Source organism: Haematobia irritans, chromosome 5, assembly GCF_050003625.1.
Source record: "Haematobia irritans isolate KBUSLIRL chromosome 5, ASM5000362v1, whole genome shotgun sequence".
NCBI classification, from domain to species: domain Eukaryota; kingdom Metazoa; phylum Arthropoda; class Insecta; order Diptera; family Muscidae; genus Haematobia; species Haematobia irritans.
Genome location: NC_134401.1, coordinates 140,458,408 through 140,484,480, shown reverse-complemented (window position 1 = coordinate 140,484,480; position 26,073 = coordinate 140,458,408). Strand labels below are relative to the sequence as shown.

The 26,073-nt window shown below is 31.3% G+C and overlaps 2 protein-coding genes across 6 annotated transcripts; one reads left to right on the top strand and one right to left on the bottom strand.

The window, feature by feature from the left end:
- Positions 1-1,586: 1,586 nt before the first annotated feature.
- Positions 1,587-26,073, bottom strand: sut1 (sugar transporter 1). Of its 5 annotated transcripts, XM_075311753.1 has the most exons (9): positions 19,643-19,703; positions 19,477-19,551; positions 19,206-19,416; positions 10,675-10,779; positions 10,452-10,612; positions 9,787-10,381; positions 9,503-9,715; positions 9,332-9,434; positions 1,587-2,005 (listed from the first exon to the last, which is right to left on the bottom strand). In XM_075311753.1, exons 3-9 carry the CDS (start codon positions 19,329-19,331, stop codon positions 1,752-1,754), a joined length of 1,557 nt encoding a protein of 518 aa, XP_075167868.1. In that variant the 5' UTR covers positions 19,332-19,416; positions 19,477-19,551; positions 19,643-19,703; the 3' UTR covers positions 1,587-1,751. The 5 variants fall into 5 exon arrangements, with proteins under 5 accessions (XP_075167868.1, XP_075167866.1, XP_075167867.1 ...); XM_075311751.1 differs by having other exon boundaries at positions 19,477-19,735; XM_075311752.1 differs by having other exon boundaries at positions 19,206-19,551; positions 19,643-19,711.
- On the top strand, positions 21,507-24,548 carry slv (sugar transporter SWEET1). Its single transcript, XM_075311756.1, has 5 exons — positions 21,507-21,812; positions 21,879-21,956; positions 22,535-22,761; positions 22,825-23,000; positions 24,160-24,548. Exons 1-5 carry the CDS (start codon positions 21,730-21,732, stop codon positions 24,277-24,279), a joined length of 684 nt encoding a protein of 227 aa, XP_075167871.1. The 5' UTR covers positions 21,507-21,729; the 3' UTR covers positions 24,280-24,548.

Here is a 26,073-nt window from a genome sequence, read left to right as displayed (position 1 = left end):
ATGGCCAAATTTGGGAAAATCGGGCTATACATATATATGGGAGCTATATCTAAATCTGAACCAATTCCGATGATTTTTTGCACATACCGTTAGTACTATAGGCGACTAGATCTAGCCAACTTTGAGTAAGATCGGTTGAGAAATAAGGGTTTTATGGCCAAATTTAGAAAAATCGGGCGGTACATATGTATGGGAGCTATAGCTAAATCTGAACTGATTTCGATGATTTTTTGCACATATAGTTAGTTCTATAGAAGATTACATTTGGCCAAATTTGATTACGATCGGTTGATAAATAAGGGTTTTATGGCCAAATTTAGAAAAATCGGGCGATACATATATATGGGAGCTATATCTAAATCTGAACCGATTTCGATGAAATTTTGCAGACAGAAAAAAAGCGCAACGTGACCCCATTTGTCGAAATCGGGCGATACATATATATGGGAGCTATATCTAAATCTGAACCGATTTCGATGAAATTTTGCAGACAGAAAAAAAGCGCAACGTGACCCCATTTGTCGAAATCGGGCGATACATATATATGGGAGCTATATCTAAATTTGATCCGATTTCTTCCAAATTCAATAGCGTTCGTCCTTGTGCGCAAAAAACTCACTGTACCAAATTTCATCAAAATCGGTTAATAATTGCGACCGGAATCCTGTGAACAACAAATACATGGACAGACGGACGGACGGACACCAAGCGCTAGATCGACTCAGGAGGTGATTCTGAGTCGATCGGTATATATTTTATGGGGTCTAAAATCAATATTTCTGGTAGGCACATTTTTTGGCCGATCAAACTTATTATACCCTAACCACTATGTGGTTTAGGGTATAAAAACAATGAGTCGTGTGTGCAGATTATTTAAATGCGAATTTATCTTCTATTTTTGACAAAATTTACTTCGAAAGGCATTTCTGGCGATTTTTCGATTTCTACGGTATTGGAAGTTAATTTTGATGAGTCCATTTTAATTATCATTAAAAGATGATTAGCGAGGTTGGCCAACATTAAAATCTATAGTCGTTTTTTTTTCAATATTAATATTCTATTTTAGAATTCATAAAAACCTTATACATATGTTAAGTCAATTTAGAAGATAATTTTAAGTCGACATTCAACTTGTTTTTTTTTACAAAATTCGATTAAACCAAACGCAGAAATTTTTTTCTTTCACATAATATTAATTAATTTTTGCTTCGAGATCTAGATAAATTGCCATAAAAATCCCACCATAGAATTACAAACCAAATTCTTCATCTCAAAATTGTAATTAACCCATTTATTTAAATAAATAAAAAATTAACTAAATACCAGAAATTCTTAAAAAAAGCTTAAGCATTTTACAATTTGTTCCTGCAAGTTAAAAATTATAATTATTAATTACTTATAATAATTGTTTTTTTTTTTAAGTTTTTTTTTATTTTATTACAACGCTAAATATCACAAATTTGTTTAGGCTTTTGTAACAAATCTAAACATTATGCCATTTATGCGTTTGTCTATTTATAAACAGAGTATAAAAATATTTAACTAACTATTTGTTTAGATTTTATTTTTGTATAATGCGAATAGTGTTTTTTTGATTGTTTTAATTTTATTTATTGCCAATGAACACAATCGTTGTTTTTTTTTTCTTTTTCTAGTTTTTTACAATATTTTGAACATTTATCAGTTAATTTTTTCTAGTACTTTCACTTTTATTATCTATTTATACTTAGTAAACTTATCACCATGCATATTTATTTAACTTTTGAGCGAAAACCTTTGGATACCAATGGTGCCACTTCAGATGGATCTTTTCCTCGAGTTTCAGGCAAATAGAACTTCGTTAACAGGAATAGTAAAACACATGTGACTGAGAACGGCAAGAAAACGAATGCATCCCATACATTGGAGAGGGGCGGAAAAGCCATACCTATTATGAAATTACATGCCCACGATGCTAAACTGCCCATTGACATGGCTGCGGAACGAGGGGCCACTTCAAAAAGTTCTGCAAAAATATCAAAGAAATTTATTATATACTCTGTGCACAATTTTTTATTTGTTTTTCAATTAAATTTTACGATTTAATTAAGATTTTAAATATGGTTGACAAGTGTGGAACATTTTAAGGCAAAATGTATCCATAAATGAGTTGAGTGAGTAGAGTGTGTGCGATTTTTTTTTTTTAAATGGGCAAATAAGTACTTTTTTTTGTTTGTTTTAATGGGGAAAAGAAAAAATTAAATAAAAACATTTTGAATGATATAATGGAACACGGAGATAACATTTAAAAATCTTTAGAGAAAATACCTTATAAAAATGAGTAGTAAAATGAGGATATAATATTGCAACATCACAACAGCAAAAATTTAATAACGAAAATCGTTTTAAAGCGACTTTTAATAGTAGCGAAAATCGATATGTAGATACTTAACGACAAAATTCAAAAATCCATAGATGGTAACTGAATCTAGAAATCGATAGGATTGTCGAAGAACACAAACGGAACTCTTCGAACAGTGTTGGAGACTTCCTCCCATTTGAGGTTTTCTATGGACGTATTTTTGGCATTTTGAAATTGAGATATTGGCCTATTTCGGAAGTCTATAGAAATCACCACAATTTTCACACCTTGCATATAAAGATTCATGGGTTCAATACCAGTTTCGACAAACCACCAAAATATTTCAGTGGATTATCGCTTCTCAGTAATGTTGGTGACATTTTTGATTCTTTCAATGCTTCTCTAAGTGGTTTCTCCGTAATGTGAAACGGCATTAGGACTCGGCTATAAAATGGAGGTTCTTGCCATTGACATAAACATGGAATCGGGCAGAACTCACTGATAAGAGAGAAGTTCACCACTGTGATATAACAATGAAGTGAATAGTCGAATGGTGTTTTCTTTTCTGAAAAAAGTGCTTTGCCTTCATTTTGTCTGTACAGAATGCGCATTTTTAAAATGTTACCAGCAACCTAAAAAAAATGCTATCATTTCAGCGGGCAGAAAAGAATTCAAAAAAGGAGGCAGGGCAATCGCAACACTCTCGTTTGTTGGCAGTGCTGAAAATGCACGTAATTTGCCCCTATGCGTGGCGCTATTTTCACAATAGAATTCGAAGCCTTTTCGCACTTTTGCCTGTTTTTTTTTGGAAAAGAATCTAAAAAGTAAATTTTCCGTGTAAAATGCAAAAAAAGTGCGCATTTTTTACAAGAAAAGAAAACGCCATAAGTGAGCCTAAACACAGCGAATTTTTGTAAAGAATTTTAATTTGTAAGGCTTTGGGGACAAAAGCATCTGAATTTGTATACAAGAGCCACTGCCAGGTTGCCACTCGAGCCAAAAAAAAAATCTACTAAAATTTGGAGAAAATTTTACCAAAAAACTACCAAACCAAAGAAAAATTCTACAAAATTTTATTTCTATAGAAAATTTTGTCAAAAATTTATTTCTACAGAAAATTTTGTCAAAATTTTATTTCTATACAAAATTTTGCCAAATATTGTTTCTACACAAAATTTACTCAAACCTTTATTTCGATAGAAAATCTTCTCAAAATTTTATTTCTATAGAAAATTTTCTCAAAATGTTATTTCTATAGAAAATTTTGTCAAAATTTTATTTCTATGGAAAATTTTGCCAAAATTTTATTTCTATGGAAAATTTTGTCAAAATTTTATTTCTATAGAAAATTTTGTCAAAATTTTATTTCTATAGAAAATTTTCTCAAAATGTTATTTCTATAGAAAATTTTCTCAAAATGTTATTTCTATAAAAAAATTTCTCAAAATTGTATTTTCTTAAAATATTATTTCAATAGAAAATTTTGTCAAAATTTTATTTCAATAGAAAATTTTGTCAAAATTTTATTTCTATTGAAAATTTTGTCCGTTTTGTAATTTATTCTCCTCGTTGTTGGTACGTTGTTGATGTGTAACATTTCTAAGGTGTATCTTTTGCTCGTGTTGCTCTCTCGTTGCAAAACGAGTTCGTGTATCAAAGATTGGTTGGTGGTTTGTTGTTGCACAGTGTGTCGCTAGCGCAGTTTTTTGTAGCTTGCTGTTGTTATTCCGTATTTTTATGTCGGATTTAAGTCCTGATAATCTTGTTTTTAATTTGTTTTTGGTAGTTCCTATATATATCATCTGACACTTTTCTTTTGATTTTCCATCGCACGGAATCTCATAAATGACGTTTGGGGTTTCGGATAAGAGGACGTTGTCTTTGGTATTGGTAAAAAGATTTTTTAGTGTATTGTTGGATTTATGGGCCAAGTTGTATTTATTTGTATCGAAAATATCGGACTTTGATATCCTTTCTGAGATCGTTGGTATGTATGTCAACGATTTGTATGATTTTGGATCTTTATTATCGTTCGTCTGTTCTGATGAAGGCTTGTAATTCGCTATTAACTTTTTTATGATGTTCGGGGGAAAATTGTTGTATTCCAAGATATCGTGTAGTTTTTTCTTGTTTTTTTTTTTTTTTTGTTGGAATTGTTGATCGCTGATAGTTAGTGCTCTTTGGATTAGGTTTTTTGCTGTATTTATTATTATCTGTTTTGGATGGTTTGAGAAGAAGTTCATAATTCTTCCAGAAGCCGTGTTTTTTTTTGGTACCAGTCCATTGTAAGTTTTTCTTTGTCCCTGGTGATTAATAAATCTAAATACGGCTATTTTTGTTGTTGTTCTAGCTCCATTGTAAAACGGATATTGTTGTGATAACTGTTAAGTGTTGTCAGAGTTTTTTCTATTTCCGTTTCCTTGGCGATTGCAAATAAATCATCCACGTATTTCGTTATGAACTTCGGTCTTATTGTCAGTTTTTGCATACAGCTGTCTAGTAGTTTCTCCATTAATATGTCAGCGATAATTGGAGAGGCTGGTAATCCCATCGGTAAACCTTTCTTTTGTCTATATATCTTGTCGTCGTATTTGAAATATCTGTTGTCTATTATACAAAATTTCAATGTCTTTATGAATAATGCCTTTGTCATATCTGTGTGTGCTTCTATTTCGTCCCATCTTTCTTCTATAATCCTGAGGGCGAGGTCCACCGGTACACTGGGAAAAAGCGACACCACATCAAACGATACCAGTTTTTCGCCCTGTTTTATAGTCATATCTTTGATCTTATTTCTAAATTGTACCGAGTCCTTTATATTATATTTAGATCCTGTGGTAAGTTTTTTCAGTATATTTACCAAGAATTTACTCATTGCTGCTGATGGTGCGTTTACCGACGAACATGTCGGCCTTAATGGGAAATTGTCTTTGTGTATTTTTGGTACGCCGTATAGTCTAGGGGCAGTTGCAATTTCCGTCTTCATTCTTCGTTTTTCAGATCCAGAAAATATAAATAAAAACATATAGATCTCAAGCTCGAAAAAACATAGAATTTTCATTTGAAAAACAAAGATCGAAAAAGCACAAAAATTTTATTTCTATAGAAAATTTTGTCAAAATTTTATTTCTATAGAAAATATTTCCCAAAATGTTATTTCTACAGAAAATTTTCTCAAAATGTTATTTCTATAAAAAAAATTTTCTCAAAATTGTATTTCTATAGAAAATTTTCTTAAAATATTATTTCAATAGAAAATGTTGTCAAAATTTTATTTCAATAGAAAATTTTGTCAAAATTTTATTTCTATTGAAAATTTTGTCAAAATTTTATTTCTATTGAAAATTTTGTCAAAATTTTATTTCTATGGAAAATTTTGTCAAAATTTCATTTGTAGAGAAAATTTTCTCAAAATGTTATTTCTATAGAAAATTTTGTCCAAATTTTAGTTTTTAGAAAATCTTCTCAAAATTTTATATCTATAGAAAATTTTCTCAAAATTTTATTTCTACCGAAAATTTTGTCAAAATTCTATTTCTATAGAAAATTTTGGCAAAATTTTATTTTTATAGAAAATTTTGTCAAAATTTTATTTTTTCTATTGAAAATTTTGTCAAAATTTTATTTCTATAACGGTTATTGATCCGACGAGGTGCACAAATATTTATAATTTCGGTCAGAGTGCTTGTAAGACAAGAAGAGTTAGTTATTCGTTACATTCATCGTTTTCGAGCCAACGTCACGCTACGATTTATCAAAGTTACGGAAGCCATCAACAGCACAAGGCATCCAAGCACTTGGGCCCGGTAGTTGTGTTCCCGACAAGACATTTTATTGATGGAATTCTTCACTATACCCAACGCCTGGAAAATTGGTACAATCATTTCCCTATTGAAGCCAGAAGCCATGACACATGAGGTACCGGGGTCTGTGGTAGTATCTAGTGTAGAATTTTTTATCTTCCAGTCATCAACATAGATTCCCTAATAACAGGTTGGCTGATAAGCCCCGGTCTAACAAAGAAAACCCCATTTTTTTTGTCAAAATTCGTTTTTATTATTCAACATGGTTCCCTTCAAGAGCGATACAACGATTATAACGACCTTTCAATTTTTTGATACCATTTTGGTAGTACTCCTCCGGTTTTGCCTCAAAATTGGCCTCAGTTTCGGCGATCACATCTTCATTGCAGCCAAATTTTTTCCCTGCGAGCATCCTTTTGAGGTCTGAGAACAAGAAAAAGTCGCTGAGGGCCAGATCTGGAGAATACGATGTGTGGGGAAGCAATTCGAAGCCCAATTCATGAATTTTTGCCATCGTTCTCAATGACTTGTGGCACGGTGCATTGTCTTGGTGGAACAACACTTTTTTCTTCTTCATATGGGGCCGTTTTGCTGCGATTTCGACCTTCAAATGCTCCAATAACGCCATATAATAGTCACTGTTGATGGTTTTTCCCTTCTCAAGATAATCGATAAAAATTATTCCATGCGCATCCCAAAAAACAGATGCCATTACTTTGCCAGCGGACTTTTGAGTCTTTCCACGCTTCGGAGACGGTTCACCGGTCGCTGTCCACTCAGCCGACTGTCGATTGGACTCAGGAGTGTAGTGATGGAGCCATGTTTCATCCATTGTCACATATCGACGGAAAAACTCGGGTGTATTACGAGTTAACAGCTGCAAACACCGCTCAGAATCATCAACACGTTGTTGTTTTTGGTCAAATGTGAGCTCGCGCGGCACCCATTTTGCACAGAGCTTCCACATATCCAAATATTGATGAATTATATGACCAACACGTTCCTTTGATATCTTTAAGGCCTCTGCTATCTCGATCAACTTCATTTTACGGTCATTCGAAATCATTTGTGGATTTTTTTTTGATGTTTTCGTCGGTAACCACCTCTTTCGGGCGTCCACTGCGTTCACCGTCCTCCGTGCTCATTTCACCACGCTCGAATTTTGCATACCAATCAATTATTGTTGATTTCCCTGGAGCAGAGTCCGGAAACTCATTATCAAGCCAAGTTTTTGCTTCCACCGTATTTTTCCCTTCAGAAAACAGTATTTTATCAAAACACGAAATTCTTTTTTTCCATTTTTTTCACAATACAACAAAAGTTGCTTCACAAAAGACGCTCTATCTCACAAACTAATTGACTTACAGACGTCAAATTTTGGCAAGAATCATTTGAAGGTAGGTACTATATAAAAATAATATGCATTTAATACTAGCGACGCCATCTATGTGTCAGATCGGGGACTTATCAGCCAACCTGTTAAAAAAAAGCACAAACACTTTACATTCCAGTTTTGCAAATAACGACCGGAGCCTTAGCTATTCCAAGCAATATCACATGTCAGACTTATGGCGATTTCGATTGGGAAAAAAGGTGCAACATTTTCGAAATTGATTGGCACATATGAAGGACACTGTCATAGATTTTGGATCCTGTATCCCACAAAATGTTATGAATTAATAATAACTTTGGAATGACACTATCATTTGGGCGAAAATACAAAGAGGGAAAAAGTAGTGTAACACCAAGGCAACATTTTTTTTTTTGCGAAACGAAAACGCCTTTAGTTTCGTTTCTTATCTGGATTTAATAGCAGCTCGGCTAACATGTGTCCCATTTGTCACATAAACCCCTAGCTATTGACTTTCTCTGTCAAAACGTACTCAACTTACCACTAAATCCCTCTCGACACATGCCACCGTAGTTCGTATCGGGTTACAATAACAAGCTATGGTACACTCATAGAAAAAAAGTGGACAATTGTGTGGGGACGTCTGCTATATAAACACATTAAAATTAAACTCTCAAAACTGGGCACCTATCAAACATGGACAAAATTTATGCGACCGTGGGTAACCACCTTTCAGAGGTTTCACTGTATATTCTTAATACAATACATATTCTCCCTTTTTCAGCAGAAATATAAAATAGGAGAAAAATATAAAATATCAATTTTTTTTTTGCTGTGCCTACTAACAAATTTCTTTTGGGTGTATCACAATTGGTTATTACCACAAAGTGAGCCTGAAATAACAGACTGCCACTATATCTAACCTAAACTAAAGGGCTTAAGCATATTAGTTGTAATAAAACCAAATTCATTATTTTTTCCATTCGATGGCGTTATTTATCCGTATCTCGCTTTGTATAAGTTCGATAGGTGTTCCGCTACATGGTGATAAAAAGCATTTCTGTCATTTCATTTTGGGATTGGCTTATTTAGTTTTCAAAGACTCAATCGATGATGGATAACACAATTATTTTCGCTTGATTTTGAACTACGGGTCGATTTTTTTTTTCAAATAATCAAAACTGTAAATTTAACATTTAATTTAATCGAAATTTGATTTCCATACCTTTACTTCGATCCCACAACACAATAAAGAGCCCATGACCTTGAGCCAATGTTCCCACATTATTGTCGTTGTGACTTCTTATGCACATGGGAAAACACCACAGCATCATATTCCTGCACTCCGAAACAATTCAATTAAAATCTATTAAAATGATACATGCGTTGAGGAGACGACTGCTCGCTTGTTCCAGCATGAGATTGATGGAAATATGAGAAGCAATGGTTGGCAAAAACAAATTAAGCACGTGCTTATGAATTCATCGTTTTGTAAACAAATAAAGTTAGTAAATGAATTGATGTGCCAACTCTCATTGATGTTTACAGATGAGACGTCATGAGCATAGTAAGAGCAAAGTTTCAGTAATGAGAGGGAAACGTAATGCGAGGGGTTTAATAAACACAAATTCATTTTTTTGTTAGGGACTGACCGACGTTCTTCAATTATATCAAATTGATGATAATTGAATAACAATCAGTGTCCATTTCAACATCAAAAGAAAAATGAGTTGTTAAAAAAACAGACACGTAATAATAACATGGGAAGTATGCATTGTTGCAAATCAAAGAGAAATTTCTTTTCAAAATTGATTTGTTTTAATGGAATTCACTTACCTGTGCCGATAAAATATGGTATAGGACCCAAACCGAATTGATAGAAAAATATATAACCCATAATACAAATTATACATGCTATGGGGAACCAAGTTGCTGCATCCTAATTGAAAATAAAAATAATGAAATTAAAAAATAAATTGCCAAAAAAATCCAATTTTTTATGCTTACTATGTAGTACAAAACAAAAGCTATAGTGAATAGGAATGCGGCACATATTATGCTGGAAAGCATCATTAAGGGTCTACGATTAACTTTGGCCATAAGTAAGGGTCCTAAGAAAGAGGTGGCCAAATTTAGGCAACCTGCACCTAAATTAGCCCATTCTGCATTGGCTTTTGAAAGGCCAGCCTTTTCAAAAATTGATACAGAATAGTAGAATATCTAGAAAATAATAAAGATAAATATTAGTGGCGATTGAAATTTTGTTTTTTACTATGGCACTAGCTACTCACAGCATTAATACCCGATAGTTGTTGACCGCCTTGGAACGAGCATACAATAATTAAAGGCATTAACATTGTGGGATCCTTCAATACAGACATTAATGATCTGGTTTGAACTTTGGCATTCGATTCTATTTCCATTTCTTCAATTTCTTGTTGAATAATATCCTCAGATTTGGATCCTCTCAGGCGTGTCAATTCACGCTTCGCTCTCTCACGATCACCTTTAACAATGTATAAATATTTTGGACTTTCCGGAAATGCATAAGATGGCAAGTAGCATATAATGACTAGAACTATGTAAAAACTGAAAGCATAATGCCAAAGATCTTCGGTACCAAATATATGACGTAAACTGAAGACTTGGCCCACAACAACACCTCCCGTTACACCCACAGCACAGAAAACTCCAAATGTGCCACGCAAAGCAAGCGGAGCAATTTCTGTGAGATACATAGGAAGTGAAGCTGTGGTCAAACCGGATGCTAGACCCACCAGGAGGCGGCCTAAAATTAACATTTCCACGGAGTTGGCTAAGCGACAAAAGAAGAACATTATAGCACCCAGGGCAAATAGGAAGCCACTGATAAGAAAACATCCTTTTCTGGAAAGACAAAAAATGGGAATGTTGTTTTACAATTAAAATAGAAAAGAAAAGAAATGTACAAAATTACCTTCCAAATTTATTTGCGGCATTTGCACCTCCTAAAGAACCAACTGCACCACCCACCAAAAATACAGATACTATAGAAGCCCATAGCATATCCAATCCAGATCCGCTAATATCTGCATCATATCGTTCCAAAAGGCTCTGTTTACACCATGCTTTCACGTACTATAGAAATAATAAATTTTAGAAAGTAGTAGAAAAGTAATAAATGAATAAGTGATACTTACATCAGCAGGACTATTTATGACACCTATACAATAACCGACTGGGACTGCGGAGCCAAATGTCGAAGCAAAAGCAACCAGAGTCAATAGTTTACCCCATTTGGGTTGCTGTAATTGAAAGCAGAGAAGTTGATAAATATTTTATGTAAGGAAAATAGGAAATATCGAAGATTGATAGAGGGTAAAAATTGGCCTTTTCATGAGACTTCCCTTTTTATCAAAAATGTCGCAATTTATTTAAATTTGTACCGTGGAGCTAAGGCCATGGGGTGATTGTTATGCTTCATTTTTTCATACGAAGAATAATGGAACTAACAGACTTGGTCAAAAAGTGCACGTTCATTTATGGTGATTAAATTCTTGTGTAGTGCTCAGTATTTCAGTTGCAAATTAGAGAATATCGTATTCTATGATGATATAAATTTCCCAAAGAGCAGTCCGCCCAAAATGATCGTAGATCATGGACGTACCAACCACGATTGCCACAGATGGTAGAATTCTAACAAAAATGGTAGATATTTTATTGTTTGGTAGATTGGTAGAATTTTTACGTTATGGTAGGTTTTGCAAAATATATAGAAATAAAATTTTGACAAAATTTTCTCTAGAAAAAAATATTTGAGACAATTTTCTAGAAAAATAACATTTTGATAAATTTTCATAGGAAAATTCTATAGAGAAATAGAGAAATAAAATTTTGACAAAATTTTCTATAGAAATAAAATTTTGACAAAATTTTCTACAGAAATATAATTTTGACAAAATTTTCTATAGATATACAATTTTGACAAAATTTTTTATAGAAATAAAATTTTATTATTTTTCATGTTAGCCTGATACTGAAACAGGCAATTAACGTCCAAATGCATGATATCTTTAATTTTACAATTATTATTCGAGCTTCATGGACAATTTTAGACTAAGGAACTTTTTATTAAAGAGTCATTGAAAAGAAAACGCCAGATACAAATCTATACACGCCTATACTGTACATGTTTCGGTTCGGGCGAATGAACCTTTCCACAGTCTTCAGTATAGATCTGGCTGGGATAGGTAACTCAATTTTGGGCCCTTTATGCTAAAAATAAATAAAATAAATAAATAAATAAAATTTTGACAAAATTTCCTATAGAAATAAAATTTTGACAAAATTTTCTATAGAAACAAAATTTTGCCAACATTTTCTATAGAAATAAAATTTTGACAAAATTTTCTATAGAAATAAAAATTGTGACAAAATTTTCTATAGAAATAAAATTTTGATAAAATTTTCTTTACAAATAAAATTTTGACAAAATTTTCTATATAAAATGCAATTTTGAAAAAATTTTCTAAAGAAATAAAATTTTGACAAAATGTTCTATAGATATAAAATTTTGACAAAATTTCCTATAGAAATAAAATTTTGACAGAATTTTCTATAGAAATAAAATTTTGACAAAATTTTTTATAGAAATAAAATTTTGACAATTTATTTTTGTTAGAAATAAAATTTTGACAAAATTTTCTATAGAAATAAAATTTGTAAAACATTTTCTATAGAAATAAAATTTTGGCAAAATTTTCAATAGAAATAAAATTTCGACAGAATATTCTATAGAAATTAAATTTTAACAAAAGTTTCTATAGAAATAAAATTTTGACAAAATTTTCTTAGAAATAAAAATTTTACAAAAATTTTTTTATAGAAATAAAATTTTGATAAATTTTTTTATAGCAATAAAGTTTTGATAAAATTTTCCATAGAAATAAAATGTTGACAAAATTTTCTACAGAAATAAAATGTTGACAAAATTTTCTATAAAAATAAAATTTTGACAAAATTTTTGTATAGAAATAAAATTTTGACAAAATTTTCTATAGAAATAAAATTTTGACAAATTTTCTATAGAAATAAAATTTTGACAAAATTTTCTATAGAAATGAAATTTTGAAAGAATTTTCTATAGAAATAACATTTTAACAAAAGTTTCTAAAGAAATAAAATTTTGACAAAATTTTCTAAAGAAATAAAATTTTGACAAAATTTTCTCTAGAAATAAAATTTTGACAAAATTTTCTACAGAATTAAAATGTTGACAAAATTTTCTATAGAAAATACAATTTTGACAAAAGTTTCTAAAGAAATAAAATTTTGACAAAATCTTCTCTAGAAATAAAATTTTGACAAAGTTTTCTATAGAAAATACAATTTTGACAAAAGTTTCTAAAGAAATAAAGATTTGACAAAATTTTCTATAGAAACAAAATTTTCTATAGAAATAAAATTTTGACAAAATTTTCTATAGAAATAAAATTTTGGCAAAATTTTTTATAGAAATAAAATATTGACAAAATTTTCTATAGAAATAAAATATTGACAATATTTTCTATAGAAATAAAACTTTGACAAAATTATTATTATGAACTCATTCTGACAAAATTTTAGGCAAATCATGGTGACATTTAGGAACCTATATTTAAACTGAATTTAAAAACAAAATTACAAAACAGCTTAGCTCAACAAAGTGGACCTAACATATCAATCTCTTTTTCGCAATAGACTTTCATAGTTCAACTATCTAAAACAGTACTTCACAACACTATTAATGATTATTATAAGATGCCTATATATGTCAACTTAAAACAATTCATCATTTCAAGCAGAGCCAAGTCATATCTTCTAAAAATTTCACAAGATCACTTCATATTAAGGAATATAGCACAATTAGTTTGACAGACACACACATACTATATATGTTATCACTAAAAATCATCCTTTAATTACTTATTTTGGTCCCAATAAATCAAACAATCCATGACGTATTCCAATTAAATGGAAATCCGTATGAACTTTATGGTGACAGAAACAAAATTTATATTAACAAGAGATTAGGAATATATTTCCAAAAATTAAAAAAAAGAAACAAATAATAATAAACTAAACAACATAAACAATGACCATAATATAGTGCAACAATCCTATCAAATGAACTAAATCACCTTTAAATAAAACCAATAAAATTGACGAGACTTTATGAAATGTTATAAAACTCATCACATACCAAACTTGTCCCTATGAACTGGACATTATTGCCAGCGAGGGCAATAAATGAATTATCTTTCAAGTAATTATAAATTCACCTTATATTTATAGATAATCATAATAGTCAAGTCGTGCCATGAATTCCATCGATAGCATTAGTGAAAATATGGGAATTTTAAATATGTATGTTCAATTGCTAGACTGAAACTTCCTATGAAATATTATCATTTTAGAATTGAATACACATAAATGAAAACAATCGGATAAAGCAAAGAAACCCATTTTTTGCTACAATCACGAAATTAATTGATGCAATTAAATTTTAATTGAAATTACTTCAATCACAGAAATGATAAAATTAATCTCCATAGTCTATTAAGAAACTCAATCACAGAAATTATAGAATCAATCTCCAAGGCTTATTAAGAAATAAATTGATAAAATAATTTTTATTGCAAAAAAAATAATCAATAATATTTTTGAAAATCCAATAAAATTTTTAATTGGAAAAATGTTGATGATTTTTTTCTGTAAGTATACTCTTTCTGAGGGTATTTATGTTCTTGCCGGAGTTTGAGATATATTTTTTACGAGTAAAAATTTAACTACCATAAGAACTGTCCGAAGCAATCGGATATTCAAACTTTAGTGATATATTTGCCAACTTTTCCACCTGATGGGACTTTATATGCCATAATTTTAAAATTTTTGTGGCACTATGGCACGCCCATCCAAGCCCGAAAATAGTAATATTGAATTTTTAACAATAATTTGTATTTTTATAGAATAGAACATCGCTTATATCAAAAGTTGACCCTTCTGAATGCTCAAGAAATAAACCGTCATATTAACATTAGGATCGAAACCTCCTAAAAGTGGATTTGAAATCCCTTTTTTATAAAGCAAATGACAGTTGAAATCTCGTTAAAGTGGATTTTGCAAGTGTAATGTGAATGAGATATAACAATAATAAAAAAAATATCAGAAAACTTCGGCAAATTAAAATTCATGAAGTTATGAAATAATAATTTATGAGATTTGTGAAATTTCGGACTATAAGTTCAATTTCTAGAACTTCAAAAAAAAAATCAGGAAATATATTGTACCGCCATCTATATGCAAAAAATGAGTTTTATTAAAATAGAAAAAAAGTTTTGCGTTGTAATCCTCCATAAATCACAATGGACTGTCTAGTCTAAGTGAGCCTGAAACTAACCTTCTAAGCTATCCTCCATAAAAATTGGCATAAATTTTCCAAACGGAATGAAATGGAAAGCCTATTTTTTGCATAGATGATAACTTTAATTGTCAAAAAAATCGTTTGCCTAAAATTATCTGAATTGCAGTTTTACAGCATATATGAAGCCGAGAGAATTTGGTTCACTAAAGCCAAATGGAAAAATGTGAAAAATAAATCGTTTAGTCCTCTATACTATGTTAAACACGGATTTTGCAAAATGTATTGAATTGGTTCACTAAAGCCAAATGGAAAAATGTGAAAAATAAATCGTTTAGTCCTCTATACTATGTTAAACACGGATTTTGCAAAATGTATTTGGGATTCCCAATATATGACTTACGAAAATGTGTGGGAGTTGATCCTCGAGAGAAATGTGTCCACTAGGGTCAAATGGAAAGAATATGGGGATCCCTTTTAATACGAGTATATTTGCCATAGGCTAGTGGCCTAAAATGTATAATGTATTCGTACATAAATCTGTATATCCACCGTGGTGCAATGGTTAGCATGCCCACCTTGCATACACTAGGCCGTGGGTTTGTTTCCTGCTTCGACCGAACACCAAAAAGTTTTTCAGCGGTGGATTATCTAAGTGGTTTCACTGCAATGTGGAACGCCGTTCGGGTTCGGCTATAAAAAGGAGCTCCATTGTCATTGAACTTAACATGGAATCGGGCAGCACTCAGTGATAAGAGAGAAGTTCACCAATGTGGTATTACAATGGACTGAATAGTGAGCCTGATACATCGGGCTGCCACCTAGCCTAACCTAACTAACCTAATCTTTTCCATTTGGCCATAGTGGTGATATTTCTCTTTTTTCGTATGGGCTGCATTATTGCGATGCCAATAATGCAGCCCATGGCTAAACGGGTTTTATATCAATCGAAAGTTATTATTTCAGTGTATTTTTATACTCACCACGGGGGTGAATGGTGACGGGGGTATAATAAGTTTGTTATTCCGTCTGTAACACATCGAAATATGGATTTCGATTTATATATATTCTTGATCAGGGAGAAATTCTAAGACGATGTCCGTCTGTCTGTCAGTCTGTATGTTGTAATCACGCTACAGCCTTCAATAAGGGCGCTATCGTCCTGAAATTTGGCACAGATTTGTCTTTTGTTTGCAGGCAGGTCAAGTTCGAAGATGGGCTATATCGGTCCAAGTTTTTATATAGTCCCCATATAAACCGACCTCCCGATTTGGGGTCTTGGGCTTATAAAAATTGTAGTTTTGATCCAATTGGCCTGAAATTGGAAATCTAGATGTATTTAGGGACCATCAAAAAGTGTACCGAAAATGGTGCCTATCGGTCCATGTTTTGATATAGCCCCCATATGGACCGATTTCCCGATTTTGATTCTTGGGCGTCTAGAAAGTGTATTTTCTATCTGATTTGCCTGAAATTGGAAATCTAGAGGTATTGTAGGACCACAAAGAGGTGTGCCGAAAATGGTGAGTATCGGTCCATGTTTTTATATAGCCACCATATAGACCGATCTATCGATTTTACTTCTTGGTCTTCTAGAATCCGTAATTTTTACCCAATCTGCCTTAAATCGGAAACCTAGAGGCATTCTAGGACCTTCAAGAGGTGTGCCGAAAATGGTGAGTATCGGTCTATGTTTTGTTATAGCCCCCATATAGACCGATCTCCCGATTTTACTTCTTGGGCTTCTAGAATCGGTAGTTTTTATCCAATTTGCCTGAAAATTGAAATATAGAGGTATTCTAGGACCATAAAGACGTGTGTCGAAAATGGTGAGTACCGGTCGATGTATTTATATAGCCCCCATATAAACCGATCTCCCGATTTTACTTCTCGGGCTTCTAGAATCCGTAGTTTTTATCCAATTTGCATAAAATTGGAAATCTAGAGGTATTCTAGGAAAATAAAGTAATGTGCCGAAAATGGTGATTATCGGACCATGTTTTGATATAGCCATCATATAACCCGATCTCCCGATTTTATTATTTGGGCTTCTAGAATCCGTATTGCCTGAAATTTGCCTGAAATTGGAAATGTAGAGGTATTCTAGGAAAATAAAGAGAAGTGCCGAAGATGGTGATTATCGGACCACGTTTCGATATAGCCCCCATATAGACCGATCTCCAGATTTACTTCTTGGGCTTCTAGAATCCGTAGTCTTTATCCAATTTGCCTGAAATTGGAAATCTAGAGGTATTCTAGGACCATAAAGAGGTGTGCCAAATATATTGAGTATCGGTACAGTTTTTGATATAGCCCCCTTATAAACCGGCCCTCCGATTTGGGATCTAGATTCTAGAACTACAAATTAATGTGCTGAATACTGTGTGTATCCTTCCATGTTTTGGTATAGCCATATATATTAACTCCTAGGGTTTCTAGAAATTGTAGATTTTATCCGATTTGCCACAAATTGAAAATATACTGGGATTTTAGACCCATAACAAAGTGTATATGATTCCGTTTTATCGGTCCATTTTGTAAGACCTCCATATAGACCGATTTCACTTATTGAGGGTATAGAAGGCGCACTGATCATGAAAATTGCTTGAAACTGAATGCAAAATTTCCAGATTTTACTTCTCGTAATCATTTTAATAGTTGGGATGAAAATCTACAGTTTTAAATATAAAATCAAGGCGTTATTTCATCATTTTCTTGCACACTTACAAGAGATGTTTATGATTCCTCTAAAACTGAAACAAAAAATGGTTCTTATAAATTCAGAATCTGATCTAGTCTCCATAGGTAAAATCTGTACATTTATCTGTGGGAAGCGTACTGGTTGAACTGATCTGCTTGGGAAAATATCTATCATCAAACCCCCTGAAATTTTCAAAAGAAATTATTATATTTGATTCATGGTGGTGGGTATTTAAGATTCGGCCCGGCCGAACTTACTACTGTATATACTTATTGGTTAAAATTTGTTTTTTAGCCAAAATATGACAATTTCTATTAACTCAGTGTGTAACTCATTTTTCACTTAAGGTGGGTAGTATGTTCGAGTTTAGCCGCTAAAAAAATGTCAAAAAAGTACAAAAAATGTATTTTGTTATAAATTGATGGGGAATAGCCCAAAACAACTTTTCATAAAGTTTATATTCTTTAAAATGGATTATTATAGAAAAATAATTGTGAAAAGTTAGCGATTTCAGCGGCTAAACTCGAACTTAATACCCACGTTTATAGATGATGCTGAAATATTCATATGCAGATTTTTTTTCCTTCGGATAAAATAATAATAATAAAACTATTAAATATTGTAGGTACATATCCCTACAAACATTGGAATACAAATTTGAGAAAAAATCTATCCATCTATTGTATGGGTCATACATTCCGAATCGTGGAAAAATACATAAGAGCTCATATTTGGAGAACACTTTTATCGACCCCTTACTGTAAGCTATTCTATATAAAACAGAGCCCTTTTTCAAGGCCTGATAAATCCCATTGGGTGTTTATTTTTTGAAAAATCTTATGATATACACAAATAAATTGTGCACATTTTCTTTATTGACAATTGAAGAGTCATTCCAAGAAACATTGTATGGTCGAAATTTGATATTTCTATATGATACAAATTAACAACGAAATGAAATAAGCGGTCAGTCTACAGACATCCATTTTAAAATGGGGCAACAAATTATGAACAAAAGGATATTGAGACGATAAATGTTTACAATTAGCACACATTCCATTCAAAGTTCAATGAACTTAGCCATGATTGTATTACATTACTTATTTTGTTTGTATTCATTTATTATAAAAGAATTATTTTCTATAGCAGAAATATCGGTTCTATACTCCAACATAGAGACCAGCGCAGAGTAGTTAAGGCAACGAGTATCAGAAAATGCTATACAATTTTAACTAGAGCAAAACAACCCCAACTATGCCAAAGTTCGAAACCATAATGCCATACTAACATCGGACAGATAGACAAACCGAACAGATCGCCTTAGAATTTCACCTTCAACGGCAAGCTTATGATATAATCCAATCGACTTCGTTTTATTTTTCAACATAAAGTAGTATGTATCTATCCTATTTTCCATCAGTGTTAACTATTCCACAGGAATATCAGTACCTGCTCCAAAAAATACTTGGTGTCCACATCCATGAAATTCGTCTACACCTAGATAACATGTCATTGCATAGAATGGTAGCAATATAAAGTTATTTTAATATTTTATCTGGCATGTGAACTTGGCTCCAAACAAAGAATTAACATTTTACAACAATATGTAAACAAACTTAACAAATACAAACCTCTACACTTTTATTGTTGTTGGATTGTTGGTGACAATGATCATTACCACCATTACTAACAATTTCACCGTTGATACCTTTGGGGAATAATTGATGGGACTCTTCATTTTGTCTAAGTTCCATCATGAGACGGTTGATCACTTATATGGTCTTTTTATATAGTAAATGGTCACAACACAAATAAATTCACGTGTAAAATGGGGGAGGAAGACTAAATAGAAGACAAGTCGGTTGAGATGAACAGCTGTTTAAAACAACAACGTTTTATTACCAAACAAAAAGCCGCTTAGTAGTCAATTATTTTATGAATGACTAAAAATAATCGCACGCAAGAGCAAATTACGCACTACTTAAAAAACGGAAGCTATTATTACACATTGTTTTAAAATAAAAAATTGGCATGACTGTTAAAAAAAAAATCACTTCTGCAACCAAACCATTGGGCAAGGGTAAAAAAACCAAAACAGAAAATAACACAGCGACAAGGATAACTTATTCAAGACCACATTGACCGACCGAGTGACGAATGAAACTAATGTTATAAATATAAAACAATAACAACGGATTCGGTAGCGTCCAGAGTTGTCGTTGCACTTGGAGAGAAATTTCAGCAACTTTTTGGAAGTAGCAAAGGTAACCCTATAAGAACAGGCATCTAAGTGCCGATAAAATATTTCATATTTCACAGGTGAAAATTATAAATGTTCACATTAAAGTATGCGATATGCACCTCTAACGAAATTTCCGTTATCTATATGCAATGCGTGCCTATATTTGCTAACGAAAATTCCGTGAGGCGTTGTTATCGATTCTTTATATTTTGCTCCCATAAGAACTATAGAGAAAAACTATGTTATTGGCACGCGAAACAAATTTCCGCTAGAAGTGCATACCGGCGTTTGATAATTAGCGTTTCCGTGCCAATAACACAGTTTTTCATGTATTCCTTATAAAGGTGGGTATTAAGTTTGAGTTTGGACCTGTTTGATGAAAATTTTATTAAAACTTGATGAGGAATAACCCAAAAAAACTGACGTTTATAGCATGACGCCATTTGCAATGTGAATTAGAAATAATTAATTCATTAAAACTATTTGTGTGGGCAAACACGGATCATATTTTCGTTCCGAAAATATACAAAGGATCAAAGGAGTAGCATATCAATTGCCCAAGGAAACAATCCGCTGGTACAAGATATTAGTTTTGTTCCAGAATGTAGCCACACATCGAGTAAAATGTATTAGTTCTACTTCTGATTACGTTCAATGGGTTTGAGTGGCGAATTTAATATGGACATGTCCTATGCGTGTATGAATTTATTTGCCCCTGTTTCGATTACTGATTCACCGTATCAGACCTAGTTGTTTAGTTATTTGAGTTGTGGTAGTAGAACGAAATCATTGAGCAATGGTTCCTAAACGATTACGGTGTAATCATTTAGGGTCAAATGTTTGAATAACTTCAAAAGCTCGGAAAAATAATTTGTTATTAATTAAGTTTTTATTTATTTAATAAAAAAAATTAGTATAAAATATAAATCTTGAAAAAAAATAAGCTTAAATAAATAATAAGTCGTTCCGCTCCAATTTTAAGTTACCCTTTTTCCAAATTGGACTGCATTGGGAAACGTCGATCACTAGAATGGAATCTAAAATTTAGAAAAATAATATAATTTCTTAATATAACTAATAATTAACGTACTTACCAAATATATGAAACAAAAACGATTCGAATGCCACCAAACTTATAAAAATACTGACAAAAATGTTTTGTATTTTTATTTTTCACCGTTGAATTACGGTACTCTCAAAATGCTTAAATGGGTTTTTAAAGATTACCTCGTGGCATTCCAGTGTGTATAGGAACCTTCCGATTATTTTGTATGCTGAAAGGAGTTAGCATACAAAATTTTATTTCTGTAGAAAATTTTGTCAAAATTTTATTTTTGTAGAAAATTTTATTTATAGAAAATTTTGTCAAAATTGTATTTCTATTTTTCTAGAATTTCTGTAGAAAATTTCTCAAAATTTTATTTCTATAGAAAATTTTGGCAAATTACAGATTTGATATTTGATAATTTTGATCTATTTTCGTCAAAATGGATCAAAATTAACCATTGGACCAAATTTAAAAATTAAACATTTTTTGGACCAAAATGGCAACCCGGGTATAATAATAAATACTTTATTAGAATACCTTGTGCAAAACGTAATAGTTAAAAAGTACGCATACGATACGTATCGAACTAACTGGTTCAAACACCTGGAGATATCAACCAATTTGAAAGTGATATGATTAAGAAGAAGCATTGTGTTGACGTCTTCACAACAAATACACGGCACTATTTGCTCAACTTCTTGATAAATTGTTTTCTATTTGTTGCTAATAAATTCTTCACAATTTTTAAATGAAAATATGACAAAAATTTAGTCAAGAAAATACGTTATCAATTCCAAGTGTCAATCGAGATTATTACGAAACGAACACCGGTAAAGCAAGATACAACACTCGAAATTGTCCAAAGATGATCCAAGATATGGACAATTTCATCACGTTACTAGAAACGTCAGCTGTTATTTCAACAATTTTTCAATATCTTTCGGGAGCGTAAGTTAATAACTAAAATGGCTAATTAATTTAAATAAGAAATATTATTTCCTTCCATTTTTTTAGCTTGATTTGCCGTAAATATATATCCAAGAAGAGTACTGGTGATTCGTCTGGATTTCCATTTATTTGCGGATTTTTATCGTGAGTTCACAAGAAGATATATTTTTGTTATCTATTTTTATAGATCGATAGGAAAGAAACGTAGGCAATTTTCTTATTAGAACGCTTCTTATTGGGCTTGGCTTCCCTCAATTGGATTTTCTATAGAAGCAAATATGCCCTTTTTGGAAAAAGTCCAAATAAGTATATCTCATTATTCTTTGCTTCTCCTTCATTGTTTCTTGCAAATCTGTTTAATACTTAAGTTTATCAGAAATATCGAATTCTCAGTGTTCACGGAATTCTTCATATACAGGCAATAAAATTCGGTAATTGCTGTTATAAATATAAAGCACGTATATGGGGTGATTTTTACTTTTAGATATAATTTTATCATGTTGGTTAGGTAAACAAATCCTGCAAAAGCAATCCGATACCGAGTCAATAGAAATAAAATCTAAAATTGATTGTATTTTTCAGTAGGAATATTGGCAAAAAATGTTCTAAAATTGAGTTGATTTAACAAATTTCAAATGTTCATTTTCTACTAAATATTTGCGTAAATTTAATTTTCTACCAATTGTTTAACAAAAATCTAAAAATTATTTTGCCATTTACAGATGTAGCTATTGGGTGCACTATGGCATGCTGAGCAATGAAAATAGTGTGGTCCTTGTAAATTGCGTTGGTGTCACTCTATTCTTAATTTATAGTTTAGTCTATTATGTCTTCACGGTTAATAAAAATGCCTATGTTAAATTATTCCTATTTGTACTCATGGCATTGTTTGGCATTGTCTTCTATATTAATACAATTCCAGAACCAGCACAAGCTCAAAATTTTATGGGTAAGCATAAAATAAATGTTTACTAATAATTTTATGAAAATGTCTGTTTTTTTATGTTTACAGGTATTGTATGCCTTATCGTCACAGTTACATTCTTTGCAGCACCATTAACCAATCTTTTACATGTGATAAGAGTTAAAAACTCTGAGAGTATGCCTTTTCCCCTAATAGTTATGTCATTTTTGGTGTCAATCCAATGGCTTATTTATGGCATTATGATATCGGATACATTCATACAGGTACATAAAATTTAATTCTAAAACCATAATACATTTGTATACAAAATTTAAATGGGATTATAGAAAATCGATTTTTAGAATATACACACAAAAAAATTTCAAAAAATTTTTTAATTGAAATAAAAATCAATCACAAAAATAATAGTATCAATTAAGTTTTTAATCGGATCAATTAACTTTTTAATTGACCTTCAATTAATTTTTTAATTGATACTATCATTTCTGTGATTGAATCAGAAAAAATTTTTTTTGTGTGTACGAAAAGTTCAAAAAGTTGAAAAAAAGGAGCTGACTCAAATCGTAATTTCATATTGGTCAAAATCTTATAATCCAATTTTAATGATGGCCACAATTGCTCAATCAAAAGTATTTTGAGTACCGAAATAGATTAATTGAAAAAAAAAACTACAAACAGTTATAGGTTCATCCTATAATACAAGTGATTTATTCTAGGCGAAAATCTAATTGATTTTTGATGTTTTAAGGTAAAAGTATTGTCGGCTACAATAATTTTACCTTAAAAGTCGAAAATTCTGTATTGAAGTTCAAAATTTGTCTTCTTGTAATCCTAAAATTTAATTTATCGACTTTCTATTTATTTTAAATATTGAGTCAAATCGTCTAACCCAGTTTTCATGTTGGTCCAATTAGAGTAATCGACTTTTGATTTTGCATAAAACGGACTTTTAAAAATCGAATTGAAAATAAACACAAATCAACTTTTTATGTTAGCTCAAATCAGGTTAGGGGACAATACTCCGAGAATGAGTTCAGTTTTATTTCGAATTTATTTTAATAATTCTCTTGTCTCTTTTTTACATGCGTCTTTATTTATTTAATACGAACATTATTTAGGAGTAATAAGTATTTTTGCTATGTTTTTTTCGTATATATACCAAACTCGTATATTCCGAATTTTAAAAAATCGAAAATCGATTTTTTTCAAATTTGATTAGAGTAATAATCAAATAATGCTAAAATTTGATCACCTTCTCAAAGTTATGTGCAATGTCCTACGTTAGGCTATCAGAATTTTTAAAGTTTTTTTGTTAATCTTTTATAATCCCAAAAGATCAAAGTTGCTGATTACTATAAAAATTCCATATTCATATAACTTCCTAAAACAATAACAACTTTAACCACTGTATTTCTTTTTCAGTTACCGAACTTTTTAGGCTGTGTTTTATCGCTGGTGCAACTAAGTTTATTCGTTTGCTACCCTCCAAAGAGCTTTTCTGGGCAAGGCTATAAACTACTAGACCAATCTGTGGTATATTAATAAATTCAACAGTAATTACATTAATAAAAAAACGAAATTATAAGTAATAACGAAGACAAATTAAGACTTAAAACAATTTACATACATGCATACATTAAAATACAAATGAATTTCTTAAGATATAAATCTATAAAATGTTATAATTCATAATACAAATACGAATTTCTATTAGTTTTATGAAAACGCCAAAAGAAGCCGCAAAATTGTGATTTTTTTTTTAATAAAAAAAGATTCAAAATATGGCAACGCTCATTGAAAATGTATGAAAATGCTACTACTCATGATTAATTTTTTTTCGAAAGTGATCCAAAAACCACTAGTTACCATTTTTTATCCTTGTACAATTATGAAAAGGTCGGTAGAGACATTAAGATTACAGGCATTTGCCTCTACGGGCTGGTATGTACCACTAACGAAATTTTTGTTAGAGGTTTTCGTTGCTCCCATATAAAATACATGGGAAAACTGCGTTATGGGTACGCAATAGGAATTTGGTTTACATGTCGATACAACAGTTTTTCGTTAAGTCCGGTATTTAGCTCTTGGGAAAATTCTTGTTACATACGGATAATGCAGTTTTGTCATATCCCAATAAACACAAGCATTGGAGAAATGATTATATTCAATACGCTTTCAAACATTTTTTCAAAGAATTAGCTTAGAATTCAATTTGAGAAATTGTTGAGAAAATCGCGTTCTCAACAAAATACAGACATTACCCTCAACAGTAGAATTCAACACGTTAGCAACAATTTCTCAACATAGTAGCAACAACTTTTCAAACTAAATTTAATGAAGGCAAGCAATATGCAATGCCATTTGAACTAATGTTGAAGATGGGATTCACTATCAAATTGATATGGCTTTACCTACGAAAAAAGCTCATCCTTGTGTTTGTTGGGATATTTCTTATGAGAGCTAAATTCCATTACATACATACCGGCCTTTATGAGAGATGTATGCGTCGATAACGTCGTTCTCAAAGAAAAGCTTAAATAACTATTGTAATAAGAATATCTACTGCAATAAAACTATTGTATTATTTTATTCATCGATTATAATGCACCTACAACGGAAAATTGTTATGTGTGCCGACACAGATGCAGAAAATTCCCTTTACATGCCAATAATACAAAATTTGCTTTGTATTTATTATGAAAAGAAAATGTAAACAATCGACAACAATGGAATTTGGCCAATACCAATGCAATTCTTACGGGTAGCGCAAATGTTTTTAAAGGCACATACTGGGCTAAAGAGGTAAAAAGCCAGCACCTTTTGCTCACTTCACAGATATGTTCCCTCTTCACTTTTTATCAAGGATTTTTTAATTATTATTTAACATTTTCGTAACCAATTTCTTTCTTTTTTAAAGGAGTATACATAAAACTTAAAAAAAACAACAAATATGAACTTAGCTATTTACTGGTATTCAATACTAACCTTTGCCGATGCAGCTGATGGTGGGGTAAAAGTCATTATTATTTGTTATAAGAAAAATCCTTAACCTCCAGAGACTCGACTTTATTAATTTTATTAATATCACATATGTTGCCTTCAAAAATTTTGCACTTTTACTTTTTTTTTACATTTCCTTCAAACTCTCTTCAGCGAATATAAGAAGCAAGCGATCATATTAAAAACTGGTATGGAATACGAAAAAATCCACTTGATTTAATTTGTTTTGCTTATCAATGAATGCGCATCGAAGTATTTATGCTCCATGTTATCTCAAAATCAATTGTAAAGTTTTATTTCACTATACGTTTTGTTTTTTGTTATTTTTACGAATTA

What these genes read in the sequence shown, in the direction of transcription:
- slv (XM_075311756.1), top strand. Translation starts at nt 21,730, where the DNA reads ATGATCCAAGATATGGACAATTTCATCACGTTACTAGAAACGTCAGCT. An exon ending in TTTCAATATCTTTCGGGAGC is followed by an intron (nt 21,813 to 21,878) that starts GTAAGTTAATAA and finishes CCATTTTTTTAG; the next exon opens with CTTGATTTGCCGTAAATATA. An exon ending in TTTATTTGCGGATTTTTATC is followed by an intron (nt 21,957 to 22,534) that starts GTGAGTTCACAA and finishes TGCCATTTACAG; the next exon opens with ATGTAGCTATTGGGTGCACT.
- sut1 (XM_075311751.1), bottom strand. Translation starts at nt 19,331, where the DNA reads ATGATGGAACTTAGACAAAATGAAGAGTCCCATCAATTATTCCCCAAA. An exon ending in GCCGCAAATAAATTTGGAAG is followed by an intron (nt 10,382 to 10,451) that starts GTAATTTTGTAC and finishes TTGTCTTTCCAG; the next exon opens with AAAAGGATGTTTTCTTATCA. An exon ending in ACCATATTTTATCGGCACAG is followed by an intron (nt 2,006 to 9,331) that starts GTAAGTGAATTC and finishes ATATTTTTGCAG; the next exon opens with AACTTTTTGAAGTGGCCCCT.